This window comes from Poecilia reticulata, linkage group LG21, assembly GCF_000633615.1.
Source record: "Poecilia reticulata strain Guanapo linkage group LG21, Guppy_female_1.0+MT, whole genome shotgun sequence".
Lineage (NCBI taxonomy): Eukaryota > Metazoa > Chordata > Actinopteri > Cyprinodontiformes > Poeciliidae > Poecilia > Poecilia reticulata.
The window spans coordinates 14,152,641-14,168,442 of NC_024351.1; the positions used below are offsets into that span (position 1 = coordinate 14,152,641).

Below are 15,802 nucleotides of genomic sequence, written 5' to 3' on the forward strand. Positions count from 1 at the left end.
CAATTTCTGAGCTGCCACAAGGAAAGGGAGTATCATAAAAAAGAAATGTCAGAATTCTTTTTTTAGCGGAAAAAAAATAAAACGTGTTATGTATTCCTTGATTTCTGTCTTTCTGACATGTGCTGTACTTGTTAAAGGAGGATGAATTATGATCAACTAGACAAATGCCGTATTAATGTGTTCACGTAGGTTCGGGAGTAGGGCCACACCATAACCACACTTTTCATTATAGTCAGCTCTCCTGTTCAGCACAGAGCTTAATCCTTTGTCCATTATATCTTACAGTCTTCGCTCCTATATGTGAAATACGTGTGAAAAAAGAGAAAATGCAATATCTATGTGAGCCAAACACACTTTTCAGGAGGAAAAGTGTTTTACTAAAATTGCTCCTTCCAATGTAAATACATACAATTGTTGAACATCAGAAGTCAAACTACTAGCAAAAGTGAAAAGGAGAAACACTGGATATGATTTGCATGTGCAGAAACATCTGCCAAGCTTTGAACATGCTCCTATGGACAGCTGACACACTGACTAACGTCTGGCTGGATGAAAGGAGCACAGAGAAAGAAAACATAGGCATCATCTGTCAAATATAGTCAAGTCAACGTGACAATATGAGAATATATGGCTGCCGATGTAACTGGGTCACTGCTGTGCAACGTTGTGACTGTTGGCTGAAGTAACAGGAGAAGTTTTGAAGTGTACAGATCTGTACTTTCAGCTTCAGCAATGAAAGACTTTCTTGGGAGTGTGAAGGCTGTTGAACGGCCAAGACAGGTGTCTATCCTAAAGCTAACTGAGCATGCACTTTTCCTTACAAACCTAAAAATAGAATCGGGACAAACAATTCAGAAAGGCAGTTGTAAAAAAAAAAAAAAAAACTTTTGAAAGGAAATACATTTCAGAGATGAAACACCTTTATGGTTATGGGGTATGTTACATTTATTTTTTTTAACAAGACGGGTACGTAAGTATTACAATATAAAATCAATAAGGATTTTTTTTTTGCAATGCTTTTTGACAGGCATGGTAAGAGCTGTGGAATAAACTCAAATGACTCATTTTGTGCATCCTGAATAGCAATTGATTCTAGTTTTTACTTGGAAAAAGGCCATATTGTCCAAACCTGAGTTTGCAAGTCACTGGAGGCAGCAAGGAGGGCGTGGATGTTGTCTGGGGGACAGTGCGTCAAAGCAAAGGCTAACAATTCTTGTCGCGCCTCCAGGTCTCTGTAACCCTCACTCTGACCGAGCAAACTGCACACCTCCCACGCCGGACTGTAACCTGAGGAAACACAAGAGGGAAAAGAGGACAAGAGCCACAGTTAAGAAAAATGAGCAAGGTAAGACGGTGACTATATTATAGTTTCATTCAAATTTTGATGAACTTTTTATGATATAACACAAATTCAGTATAAAGTATATAAATTAATCACTGACAATAGGAAAAAAAAACCTTTTACCCAGCTATACAAACCATCAATTGGACAGAAATACTTATTTAAGTCTAAAACTAATCTCACCTGGATGAAAATCAACTGAAAGATAATATGTGTGTTACTCACTAAAGCTTCTTACGAGAACTATGTCAAGGTAAAGTGTTGCTGTTTGAATGGCAACTATACAAACACTCTGCTTTCAAACACACACTTAGCGTGTGATTGGTTTTCATCATCTCTTCCTGGAAAATACTTTTTTTATATATATACCTGCATCATCTTCCCGTTAGTCAGAAGGAAAAGAAGACTCGGTTTTCCTAATTAATCTATATCTCGGTAAATTATGGTTTTCATTGCTACTAAGAAGTGACATTCTCTGTGAACCAAACAGATTATTTATGATTTGGTCAAACTAATACTTGTTTTGTTTTGTTTCCCCCTCCGGAGCATAAAAATAAACTAAGCAACTTTTAATTTTACTTGCATAGAAAAATGACTTGTCACTGCAAGAAAAAACATCTCCATTGCTCTAGCATCAGGCGGTAACACTTCAATGTACTTTTGGCAAAATGTAGTGCATTATAATAGTTCTCTAATTGTGCTAATACATAGAGTAATTCAAAGTAAAGTAGAAAATAATTGGATGCATTTATGATTTTTTTTTTACTTAACAGTGATAAATTCAAGATAATTTAAATCAACTTGTTCCTAAGTGGACTGTTAATGGTTTAAAATTTTAGTTTTAATGTTTTTAATCACATTTTCTCCCAAATGAATAATCATGATGAGAATTGAGGATTGTCATGATGGGTCACTGCCACATTGACGCACTAAATATAACGTCTTTTAAAAGCACAATTTGATTATAGATAATAAGAACACATAAAAAGTAGACTGTAAAAGTAAACAAAAGTATTTAACAACATTTTAAAAAGCAGTGTGCATCCACACTCCACCGTAAATTTCCAGGTATTTCATTCCAAGAAAAATTATCATTTCAGTTGGGCAGCACCATTCACATACATTTAGGGGTCATATGACAACTATGTAAAAATTCACTTGGCAGACATTTTTATAACAAGGTTCTGAACATCATTTATAGATTTCTTAAAAAAAAAAAAAACAGCTTGGAAGTACAGATATAATTTTCTGTATCAATTTTAAAAATACATATTTTTATTTATTTATTTGTTTCAAATGGCTAAGCACTTAAACAACTGGTGATAAAGTCAGAGAAACAGTGAGAAGAAGCAACATATTATTTGGTCACTTAGCCATTAATTAACAATTGGTATAAAATACAACAACACAGAAAATAGAAAAAAAATGAGGACGTAAATGTTACGTAAGCGTGAGGGGCAAAGAGCTGGATAAAGACATAAAGACAACTAAATCCTCTATTTTTTGAAAAAGAAAAAACTTTTTTCAAACTTTGCATCACGAAATAATCCAGAGTTGAACTAATTCCCATTTTATAATTATTCATGTGGCTCTGAGATTCCTGTGAGCTTTAAACCACAGCTCAATGATTTCTGTTTTTGCAAATTCCAATAGGAAATTTGCTGCCGTTACTGTTGCATTACACCATTTTCCATATTTATAGATAATTCATCCTTCTCACAATAAATTATACCTATAAAAACCTCAATTGATTTGACTGAATATTTATAAAGAGCTTTCTTTGAAATATTTTTGCAAACTAAACACAGATTGAAATCACTTTGAAATAAATGTTTAATGAATAATCCTCTTGCACAGAGAACAATTTCCCCCCCCTTAACTATGCATACTGGCTCACAGTTCTTTTAACTACAAACCTGCACCCATGAGGTCCTGAGAGTGGATGTAAGAGGCTTTAAAGTCCAGACATTTGAGGGCTTGCTCCGCCAGCAAGGTCAGCACTTGGCCTTTTCGCCTCTTGTCATCATCTCCTGAACACATCAAAGGAAAAGTTTTTGCTTGAGCCGGTTCAGAGACATGCAACACATAGGCAGGATTTCAAATGTTCTTAAAACTTATTGACATTTTGTCTGATTAAAAAGTTTGTGAACCTCAATTTTCAGGACTTGACTCGAAAAGGTTATAAACTTCATTTACTGTCAACCCTAGATTTAGATTTAATATACAATTAGGAGAAAAAAAATTCTAAATTTCCTTTCTTATCCATGATTGTGTTTGAAACATAGACAGTAAATTCTCTTGATAGATTTTATTTTTAGTGGGACTTTAAAAATGACACAGGTACACAAAAATAGAATGCTATGAAAGTTCAATAGATTTTGGACTCATTTCATATCAATTTATTACACAAATAAAGGGTTTCCTGAAACTCTAATTGGTGCCTCAGTCTGGGTCAGTAGGCTACACAATCATGAGGGAGACTGCTGACTGGACAGGCGCCCAGAAAGCAGTCACTGATGCTCTCCACAAGGACAGTACGCCACAAAACAGAATTTCTAAAGAAGCCGGTTGTTCACAGTGTGCTGTATCCAAGCATATTCATAGATTGTTGGGCTGCCATCAAAGCAAGTTACTGGGTTTCTATTACAACTCAGTAGAACAAACTTTTTCAGAATATTCTATATCTTACGTATTTGAAGTTACAGTAATTATTCTTATGTGAAAGCTATTTAAATGTGTTTTTTGGAGATTTTTCTTTAATTTTGAGTTGATTTATCTCTGTCCTTCATTAAATAATTCAACTTTCTAAGAATTTGATTCTATGACTGAGGAACCCATCAACATCACATCTGGACAAGTAATGTGACCTTGAATGGCTCTTATTTTTGGACCAGGACCTGGCAGGAAAATATGGAAAGAGTAAGTTTGTCCAAATATCCAAGTCTACAGAGAGCTGTTGCCTTCTGCCCTGTCTTAGAAACAGTCCATGCTAGTAGTGAAGACGATAGCCAATACCACTTTGGCAAAAAGACATAAAAAGGACAGAATGACATCGTTAGTCCTTAGTAATATGTCAAAGAGAACGAGTTTTAAATCTGTCCTTTTTTCTCATAGTGAAAGACAGAAATCAGAAAAAGTGGTTCCCGATAATGTTTAGCAGAAATCTGGGGTTTTTGATTCCAAGTGTCATAATTGTCCGAATTAAACTTAAGTCGTTACAATAAAATGGTCTCGAAAAGTCTGAGATCACATACTACTTGATGTCTTTGTAAATGTGGTCATTGCCATGTCTTTTCATCCAAAATAGACTTTGAAATCTTAAAGTCAGTCAGCATGCCGTCTCGCTAAACAGAACCCCCCAGCCCCCAAAAGAAACAAAGCCGATATCTTAATAAAGGTGGGAACTGGGTGAAGATTCAGGACAGCCTTTGATTTTTCTGTCAGCTCGATAAACAAAAGTGGGGGGGGGGGAGGACAACAAGATCAAAAGGGACACGGACAGAAACGCAGCTTCTGAACAAACTTGTGCTCCGAGGATCAAAGAACAGACACTGCATGAAGAAACGCGCTGGTCTTTGGCTGTGCTGCCTGTGTGCGTGAAGTGTGAGCGACGGTTAGAGATGTGGTGTTTACCGAGAGGGGGTGAGACGTATTTGTCAAATATCTTCTGGGTGAATGGTGAGAGGGTGTCTTCAAAAGGCTGTCAGCACCTCAATATAGAGGAATGTTTGTGTCTGAGCAAACCAACCGTCATCTTGTTCTGTTTTTAAATCCACACAGCTCTTGGTATTTATTTTAAGCTCATCCGAATCAGACATATTGATAATCTGATCAATATGTGTACTTCTCCCTGATGGACCTATCAAACGCTGAAATCAAAAGGTTGTGAAATGTCATACAAAGACAGTCTCCCAAAGCGATAATCTGGATCAGAGGGGAAAAAAAAGAAAAGAATAAACATAAACACATCAGAATAAAACTGAATATTTCAATAATTATTACTGATCCCTTCATATATTCTTTTGCCTCACGTACTGAATGATTTACGGAGCATCTCTGTCGAGGCAGACACCCAACTCTAAAGTGTTTTTAACTTGTGTGTTGGTGATACCTGCATTAAATATTCACCACAAAGCCCTGGAGCTATGCACCCTTCAAAAGGCTCCCTCCTGCATTTATTTATTTAAAAAAAATGTTTATTCCTCCTCTCATCTCCCTTCTTTTTTCCCCCCCTCTGAAACCACACAGGGAGAGGTTCCTGCTGACAAACTGTGAGGCGTACAGACACAGAAATGCCACGAGGCCGGTTAGCAGGTTTCCTTTGGCTGGTGGCAAGTCTCTGAGCGAGAGGATGGAGGGACGGACTCACATACCCTGGAAGAACAGTAAGATGAAAGCTGGAGGAAGAAATACAGCCACACAAAAAGAATGACAGCTTGTATTTCCGATATAGAGAACATTAAACTTTGGAGCAGTACTGAAACTAAAAATGTTCCTGCAATCTTAAATTTTAAAAAAATAAATAAGAAAACATATTTCCCTTTAGGTTCTTCTTTAAAGTTAAAGTTTACTTTTTCACCTCTTAGAATCAAGGTTTCCTGGGTGAAAAGGTTGCAGTGATAACTTCAAGGTTTCTTTGAGGATTTGATATCAACTTTTCCAACTGATTGCGGCGCCGGTCGATATGGTCGGCGTGGAACAGCTGTGCAACATGCATCTCCACATATGAAAACTCAAAACAAATCATAAATTATTCAGTTTAAAAGTAGGGGATTCCCCTATTGGAATTATAAGATGAATGCTGATGCAAAGATTTCTCCCGTGGAGAGAGTAAATCCAGCAAAAAAAACCCCTGAAAAATGTCAATATGTGGTGATGAAAGTAGGCCAAAAGAGAAAGAAGAGAAATTTTGCTTTTCTGAAAACATGGAAAATGTAGAATGTTCCAGAGGTTTAAGCATTTATACACACAGGGTGAAAATGAATCAAAATCACTTCTCCACAACTGTCATTGTAAATAAAAACAGTCAAGTCTTCTGCAGTTTCTAACAGGCTTATTTACTAGGATTACCTGGATATGATGCTGCCATCACCATGAGCGATTTCTGTTTTAGAAAAGGAGGCCTGACAGTTTAGTTTTTGTCTCATTGTTCAGGAGCCCCTATTTCCACATGCTTATCGTGTTCCCTTCACAGCTTATGGGCTTTTTTTTTTATTTTCAAAAATGGCTTCTTCTCCTTGAACAAATGCAAGATTTGTGGTGTGAAAGACAAACTGTTCTACCAACGTATTCTCCCATCTGAGTTGTCAATCTCTGCAGCTCCTTCAAAGTGGCCATGGGCTTTCTGGCTAATTCACTGCTTAATGCTCTGTATTTTTTCCACCCTTTCAGTTCAGGTGAACAGCCTTGTCTTGGTAGGTTTGCAACTGTGCCACACTGTTTTTAGTTTTAGATGACAGATTGAACTCTGCAAGATGTCTAAAGCTTGAGATATTGCAGCCTTGCTTAAAACTCCTCTACAGCTTCATCTTCGACCTCTCTGCCATGTCCCTTGGTTTTTGTGATTTTTTATTTATTTATTTTTGTTCTCTAACAAATTGCTGAGAACTTTACAAAACAGCTATAGTTAAGCAGCATACAAGTGGACATACAAAAGTTTAAGGTTTATTTTTAAGCAACGTAAGAGAATAAATCAATTTCAGAAGAAGTGATTAGTGGATGCAGTGGATAAAACTGTCATAAATCCCCTTCGAAGACATGCTAAGCTAGGAATAAAATTTAGACTTTCTGCTAAATAAACCAGTAAGAAATAAGATTTAACTGAAATTGTTGATATAAAGACCCAATGGCCTCGTACTGATTCAGTGTCTGACAAGCAAATATGCAAAATGTCGAAGTGCACCAGACAAATTAGAGACCATTCAATATAATGTTTGTGTGTACTGAAATGTGGGTTTTGCTGTTGTGAGTGTGAGCCTGAGAATCGATCCTTGCTTGAAACCTAAAACACTTGTCTTGTTCCTCTGCTGTGTGAGAACTGTCAGCAACCTTGCTAAAAGCACCCATGCATGCATCATTGTGCATCTAGGTCGGACTCTGCTGTACGTATCTCACTTCATCTTAAAAGCAGCGTCACACAAAAAGCCAGCAGGACAGTCTTGATCATTAAAGTTTACCCACCGTCCCTTTTCAGCATGATTACGCTCCAAAAGCAAAAGAGGTGACTTTGCATGTACCTGACACTCGCAGAAGTGAGGCCAGGTTGAGCAATGTGGCGGATTGTTTGTAGGCTGTGGAGCACTGGGCGATGCACTCTTCGATGAGAGATAAGCGGTTTGATTGCAGTCGCACTGGAGGGACGAAAGGAAGAGAAAGAAATGAGGGGTGGTCACACTTGTGTGGCAAATCACAACACTCAGTCGGGAGAAAGTTACAGCTGATGATTCAATAACAGGAAATTGTGTGAAATGAACGATGAAGCTGCTATGAACATGCCAGAAAAATAAAGTGGAACATAATAAATGCAAAAAAAACTATAGAGAATATATTTTAAATCATCAGTTAGCATTAACTGTTTTCTGCATAATCACTTTAGAACAAGGAGAGATAAAATTAAAATAAGTTTAAGCTTATTTACTAGGATTACAAAAACAAAAATATACATAAACAAGAGATGCACTGATGAGGTTTTTCCTGACCAATATTTGCAACTTCTGAAGTCTGACTTGAAGAGTTAGATGTTTTAAGGATAAGCAATAACAGATGGAAAAAAAAATGCTGAAAGTTAGTTTAAAGACCTGTAGTTCTATATTCTACACAAAATGAAAGAATTGCAATGTAATCCTCATTTATCTTGCAGCTTTTGTTTTTACAAGTAAGCATCGTTGAGACGCATAATGTTAAGGGTTCTAAAATAATTAATAATACAAAAGAGATCACGTTTATATTTAAACTTTACTGTAAATCAACAGTGATTTCACTACCTAAATTGCAAGTTTTTTTTTTTGTGAAAATATTTTCCATACAAAACTAACTTTACTTTAATTCATAATGCACAAATTCCCCAATTCCGTTTCCACATTTCTCCAACCCTGCACTGAAACATGTCAAGTTTAGAAACTCAACAAGGCCCTGTGAATTATTTGCTCCCCTCTGAGGATCTTTAAAAGTTGGCATCACTTTGGGCAAGGCCTAGAGGGAATTCTGGGGAGAGAGAGGCTGTATGAGGCATTGCCTCAGGCTCTGTGGAAAGGCTGAGGGGAAAGAAAAAAAAAAGCTCGAGATGGATTACATATGTTCAAATGCTTCGGCTTCATACTTGTGTGCGTTTATCTGCTACAGAACATTGTAGCAGGGATACGGCTTGTACGCTTTAAGAAAAATAATGTGCTATTCTTTTAGTGTGTGTGTGTGAGAAAGAGAGAGAAAGAGAGAGGAAGTGAGAGAGATGCAGAAAAAAAAGTACTGTGTCCTTGAAAGAGTGCAATAAAACGACACCAGAGTACAGTGGGGAAAACAGCTTTGGCCCTGAGGAGTAAAAATGCAGTTCAATCACTAATGTCAAATAAAATCAATAAGTTGAGTTTTCTCTTCGCTGGAATTTTGTTGTGCTAATGCGTTTTGTCCGTCTTCCAGTCTCTAAGTTGATGTGGAAAATAAAATGAGATGGTGACCGTAGCAGTAGTTTTACAGTCCTAAAAAAGCAGGTAGACGCCATTTCAACGTTGTAATTGTATTTGTTTTATGCATATTTTAAAAAAAGTCAACATTTGGTTGTAAAACAAATACGATAACCTCCACTATTTCCTCTTGAATTTGGTTTATTTACAAAAAAAATAAAAAATAAAAAACGATCACTCTGGCAATAAAAACAAACAGTTGCTGCTCTTGATTATATAATTGTCCAAAAGTGTGAGCAGTTCTCTGAAAGCAGAGCTCTTTGTCAGTTAACAGGTCTGGAGCATTCAGCTGTGTGTTGACAGACTGCAAAAATAGGAAAAAAAACATCAGCAGTGGCCCCACAGACGCACATCCTGCTTCTCATCTGTATGAGTCATTTTACTATCTGCAGTGGCTTGCAAATCTATTAACCTCCCTTGAACATTTAGTCATGTAACAACCACAAGCTCCAGGATTTGATGTGATACAGCAAAACAAGGAAGAAAAACAGAGGTAATTTCAAATGAAAATTTTGAATCAAAATGTGATGTACATTTATATTCACCCTATTGCTGTCAATCAATTAAAAAGTAATCAGATTAATCACACTCTGGTACTGTGATTAATCATGACTAATCACCAAGCCTTATTTTGTGAGCCTGAAATATAAATATACACACAGTTGTGCAAACCCCTCCTGCTGCAGTCCAATTAAAATTCAAGCCATTATCAGATTTATTTTTATTTTTTATTTTTTTGGCAAGAGAAAGCTAGTAATGTGGTCTCCCAGTACTAACAGCAACCCAGGGAAACTTATTTCACAACACATGCATACAAGTAGCACCAAACTTGTTCAGGTAAACATTAAAGTAAGACATGCTGGTGTAAAATGAGCTGAGTAACAACTGGGTAACTAATATTAACAACTGGTCAATAGGATACACTGCATCCTATTTCACAAATCCACACTATCTTTTTTCTTACTCTTAAGCATATCAGCAATTTAGAAACTTTTACACCACTCCACCTCCTTACCTTCTAACAACACACAATAAAGATGATTTGGGCAAATTTTTAAACATGAAAATGTATGAAAGGGGAAATTAAGTCATCCACTAACTCCTGCACTCTGGAGTCAAACATGAGGCCACCAGCCCGATAAGGGAACACTGGCTGAACTGGGTCATGCAACAGAACAGTGATCCTGTGCGCAACGGTAAAAGTTCGTCAAAGTGTCTCTAAAAGAAAAGAATTAAGGTGATACAATGACCCAGTTAAGGTTTAGGCTCCTGCTGTGATGGGAACTTGAATATAAGACGTGCATGAGAACCTCAATGAACTTAAGAGATGTTGTAGAAAACAAAGAGAACATAAATTATAGCAGAAACTGGAAGTAAAAACCTCTAGCACAATGGGTGGTGTTCACCTGTTTTTAACCAACCACCAGGTAAAGAAAAATTATACAAATTCAGAGCTGTAAACCTTGAATGCTGAATTTTAAGCCTGACAATATGCCATTCTGCCTCATCTGCTTTATTTAACAGGAGGAAATGCCTGGAAGCAACTGTTCCCACAAGACCGAGTGCAGAGATGAATACAGATCGGTCAGGTTTACACCTGAAGCAGACATGTCAGAAACGATATGAGAGAGGATGCACATACAGACATAAAACTCTGATCCTAATTAGGCCATCGGGCAGATATTTGCTCAACACTTCATCCATAAACAACCATATATTCAGCTATGGAGACAAGAAGGAGAAACATACAGAAGGGTGATGCATGGTGGGAAACAGGTTTTATCGTTTATGTGTTAGGGAGGTGAAGAGTAACATTTTAGACAGGTTTGCCTTTGAGGATATTTAATGGAAAAGCACGTTGTGTACCACCTTGCAGCGGGAGAATGCGAACGCTGAAGTCCTCCAGTTGACTGAGAGCGCTGATGAGGTCCAGTTCCTCCTGGATGGCTGGAGGACAGTCGGTGATCAGTTGGAGACATGCCCTAAGGAAGAAAACAGTCAATTAATACCAAAAACGTTACCTATGATAAATCAGATCACTGGATTGACTTGAGCTTTCTCTTGCTCCTCCACATGTTGCAGTGCACTTGCAGTGAGCTGAACGAAAAAAAAAGAAAAAAAACGAGATATTTGGCTGCTTCGAAATGTTTTCAATTGCAAAAAAAACCCTGCAATGTAGCAAAACTAAAAGGGCGACACCTACCACACTAAAACTATTTTTTATTGTTCTGATATTACACTTCTCGTTATTTCTACACTTTACATTTTTGAAGAAATTAAACCAACATTTGTAATTTTCAGATTTTTTATTTTATTTTTTTTTCCATTTTTCCAGTTTGTTTGCACGTTTTAGGGATATCTGTTCCCGTCTCTGGTCTTCTGGGTCCATGGTTGCTTGTTCTGTTGTTTTTACTGATATTTTTTTCATTAGAATTATCTTCTTAAACCCATTCAACTGACTGTCCAGAAGGTGAAACATATTTTACAGCCAAAACTAAGCAATATATTGGGAAAGGATGCATAAGTGGTGAGATCTGGGTTTCAAGCAGCTGTCTACTGGGTGGCCACTGGAACAGATTATTTACCAGAACAGAAAATGGTATACAAATCAACATAAGAAGCCCTTAAGATCTAAGTGAATGTCCTTATCAGGAATTCTATACCAAGTGTTTTGTTTTCAGATCTAGATAACTAAACAAATGTTACAGATAACATTAATAAGATAGTAATAATCACTTATTACTTCAGCAGCAGCACAAGAAATAAATGTCGATGTCCTGTCCAAACCCGTCTAACACAATAACACTTTTTTTCAAGGTTATCACCACATGAGGACTATGCCCACTTATGTTCATTCAAACCTCACAGATTAAAATGAAGGAGACTAAATGGATTTTCTTTATTCCAGTTAGCACTAAATGCTATTAAGCCTGAAGTTTCCAGAGTTCAGCAGTGCGAACAGAAATGTGACGAGGTTTCTAAAATGGATTTATTTACAAAGTCTAGACTAATTTGACGGATCCACAACAGCAGAGTTTCTCTTGGAATACAATCCACACTCATTATCCTTAAGAGGATTATGCAGCATAGCACTTAGAATATAAAACAGTGTGCTGAATGAGCAAGTGAGCAAGATGCAAGTTTACTTTAGAAAATAAATAAACCACCAAGGTCTGGGACGGAAAAAAACAAAACAAAAAAAAAACAAGGCAAAATGATAAATTTAACGTACATTCCCAAGCTGAGAGTACAGATCTTACATCTGTGTACATGGAGAGGATCGGCTTGTCCTTCGTTTACGTGTGCAGTAATTTATCCAATAAAGCATAATGAGACCAAAACATCCTAAAAAAAAATACTGCAGCTAAGTTCTCAGTAGACTGCACACTCCACAAACCCTCCACACAGCTTCACCTGCTCTTAAGCAAGATGAGAATTTTTCTGCCAGGAAGAAGAGGTTTGTCCTGGCAAGGACAGAAGCAGAGGAAAGAGCTGCAGATGGGCGAAAGAAAAACTGAAAAAGGACATGTTGATTATGCACTTAGGTCGTGAAGGATTTGGAAGCGTGTGCACTGACAGAGCCAATAGGAACAGAAAAAAAAGTCTCATTGGTTTGTTCCACCTAGACCATTATTTTCACATTATTTTGTGCAACATTTATAAAATATTTAACTTAACAATTCTATTCAATTTATCTTTGAAACAGAAGCAAAAATATTGATATCTTCTTTCATAGAATAAAGACGGGCAATGCAGCAAACTTTTTTTTTCCCAGTATGTTTTGTTTTCTTTATTTTTCCCCTCCTAACAAAAACAGAGATGAGTTTTCTCAAACACAACAGAGATACTTTGCTGACAACAACTTAATGATTGCTGAATTGTGTCTGGCTTTCTTTTTTTTCCCACAGTAGATTTTAACAGCTCTTTCTTTTATCTAAAGCACAACAGACAGTTAGTTGTTAAATCTGTTCTACACTGAAGATTAAGCAACAACATAAAAGAGAACAAAACAAGATCCAGAAATAAATCTAGTCTTAGAGGTTGTCAGTTAATTCAAGATTGAAAAGGGAAAGCTCTGTGCTCTTTATCTGTAAGGACACACAGGGAAGTAAATTGTACAAACTACTCAAATTTGGACATTTTTTCAGATTTTGTTCACTACATCAAATACACACAAGGCCAACAAGTTTAAATATGGCCTTATTTTTATGTATTTATTTTTTTACATACTTTATAGCTTGATGACAGTGCAAAGAGGGTTTTAGCAAATTTCCATTAACGTTTCATTTAAGTGCATTTCAACAGATTACTTTATAGCGGCTCCATGCAAATTTCTGCCATTAAAAAGCTGAAGCAGTTAATTTTGTAATAAACAAGATTTTAGTCAGTCTCAAAACTCCCAAAATGTCCTATGTGAAGCTTTCATAATCAAGAAAACTCTGGCGATTGATCTCCCTAGTAACACCCACCAGTTCTTCTCCCTTTTACTGATACACAACAAACACACATATGCACAGACGCACATGCTCACATGGTGGGAGTGTCACAATGGATGATGCTGTCCAAGTGTGTGGAGGGGGGCCTCCGTATTAGTTACTATAAATGAATGACGACCCAATTACTGTCCCACTTCCCCACTAGGAACAGACGGTGAGATTAGACATCCAGCGGCCCCCCTCTAAGATCTGAAGCCAGCAAGAAACACAAATACAAAATCTTCGTGTAGCACACAACAGAAGATAAAATGAAAGCAGACATAAACAGTGACTGTTTTTTTTTTTTGCTTCATTTTTTAAGAGGATACAACAGGGAAAAAAAATAGTTCATATGGCACAACAAAAGCCAAAAGTACCACAACAAACATTAAATACAAAAATATATTTTAATATTTCAATCTCAAATAAAAAAAAGAAAATAACATTTTGTAACTACAACAATTTGTTCAATATCTAAATAATCTAAAAAATATGCATTTGCGATGTGTAGCTCTATAGTGAAAACTGATCCATTATACTGTCACTAACACCTGATTGGTTAACCTCACAGTAAGTCAATTTCAGGACAATTATTTTTGATTTAAGCAGTATTAGCCTTGCCCAAAGGTTTAGACATGGTGTGTCTAAAAGAGCAAATAAATTAATGTATTCCACCATGCAACCACTAAATATCTTATATAATAAGTATTTCTATTTATCTACATTTAATATAATTAATGACACATTTACTTAACATTATAGAAATTTGATTAATTAAAAAAAAAATTTTGCCATCTCTGAATCTACAGGCTCATACTTCAAAATTTGAATTGTTTCACTTGAATTATGTCTAATTCGTGCCAAGTAAGAATTGGCAAAAGAGTTATTTTTCAAGTGGCCATTTTGTATGGAAATACAGCTACTCCTAGTCTTCCTTACCTGGCCAGCCCCATGCAGGGATCTGTTAGTGCTGTGGAGGAGTTGAAGTACTCCCTGGCAGCAGCTAAAACCAACTCCACGCTGCTGTTGTAGGCCACCTTCAGAGCGTGACCCTTTCCCCGGAAAGACAAGCTAATGGGAACATCCTGATTCACCTGGAAACATGAATAAAAGTGCAGAGAAATCAATGAGAATGGAAATTTATTATAAGCGGCTTAATGATTGGAGAACCCAGTAGGGGTAGCAGGACCGTGTCAAGGAAGGTTTTATTCAACATACCGCGGAGCAATGCATAAGCTGCCCTGCCAGGCGTACGTTCTCCACACGGCTTGAGCACAGCAGGGACTCGACAAAAATCTGCCAGAGTCAGAAAATATAAGGAGAAGTGATGCGAAAATTATATCTGTCTTTGTTGAACGAGAACTGTAAATGTTATTGTTTAGGGTATTAAACTGCAAGATTTCGTACAAGCACTTAAACGGGGTATTCTTTTGTGAATTTGCTGCTTGTTGATACCTGATGACACGTCTCTGATTCTAGGCAAGTGTAAACGTTCTGCTGCATATCAAGCAGGTCCTTCAGGAGAGCTCTCCAGACCGACGCACTGACTGGAGGGTTCCTGAATGCAACACACAAAATATTCAACATACTCAGACATTTGTTGTGTCAGTTTCACATTCAGGAAGACATTTCATTCTGAGCTCATACTTGCGGCCGGTGTGACGGCACAGCTTGACCATTAGTTGGTGGGCCTCCTCCTTACTGTTCTGGCTGTTCTTCACATAGGAGATGGGCTTCTGGAGGCCATGCTTCTCCAAAACTTCCACCACACTGCCAAGCAAACAGTATCAGGTTTACAAGAAAATCATACATTCAAGAACTTGGAGAAATAGATTTCTTTTTGTAAGATAAAGTCACTCATCGCTTCCTTCTAAAGACAGCATTGTAGGAAGGCACCAAAGACCACGTCTAACTCTTTGAATTACAGACCCAGTCAATTTGTGCTACTTTTTTAAATTTTGAATGTAGTACTGCTGAAGAAAATGGATAAATAAAACAAAACTTTACTTTCACTTCTGTAATATTTTATTTCAATTCAAATTTTAAATCAAGTTCCATTTTGAGGCTCGATTTTCCAAAGTACTAATTTTTTTCCCCATTTTTCATACTTTTAAACATCTGAAAAACACAATAAAGTCCATACCTTCCCAGACTTTAACACTGAGTAGAAACCCTGATGCAACGCTGATGTTATTTGCACCTAAGATATAATGATCTGTAATATTTGCAATTAACATCCTACTAAATCAAATTTCTCCACATTTGTTAGAAGCATTGTGCATTTATGATCTGCCATTTTTAGTCTA

At 36.8% G+C, this 15,802-nt stretch overlaps 1 protein-coding gene and 1 long non-coding RNA gene across 2 annotated transcripts in view; one reads left to right on the forward strand and one right to left on the reverse strand.

Moving 5' to 3' along the window:
- The window catches only part of nbas (NBAS subunit of NRZ tethering complex), a 161,942-nt gene that overhangs the window by 88,804 nt on the left and 57,336 nt on the right, over positions 1 to 15,802 (reverse strand). The window contains exons 28-35 of the mRNA XM_008398001.1: positions 15,144 to 15,266; positions 14,952 to 15,054; positions 14,715 to 14,792; positions 14,436 to 14,590; positions 10,891 to 11,003; positions 7,579 to 7,692; positions 3,259 to 3,372; positions 1,130 to 1,287 (exon numbers count right to left, since the gene is read on the reverse strand). Coding sequence (XP_008396223.1) covers positions 1,130 to 1,287; positions 3,259 to 3,372; positions 7,579 to 7,692; positions 10,891 to 11,003; positions 14,436 to 14,590; positions 14,715 to 14,792; positions 14,952 to 15,054; positions 15,144 to 15,266 — 958 coding nt within the window. The remainder of the gene's footprint in view (positions 1 to 1,129; positions 1,288 to 3,258; positions 3,373 to 7,578; positions 7,693 to 10,890; positions 11,004 to 14,435; positions 14,591 to 14,714; positions 14,793 to 14,951; positions 15,055 to 15,143; positions 15,267 to 15,802) is intronic.
- On the forward strand, positions 1,276 to 10,884 carry LOC103457682 (uncharacterized). Its single transcript, XR_532463.1, has 3 exons — positions 1,276 to 1,345; positions 5,591 to 5,727; positions 10,546 to 10,884. It is a non-coding gene; the product is annotated as an uncharacterized LOC103457682 (long non-coding RNA).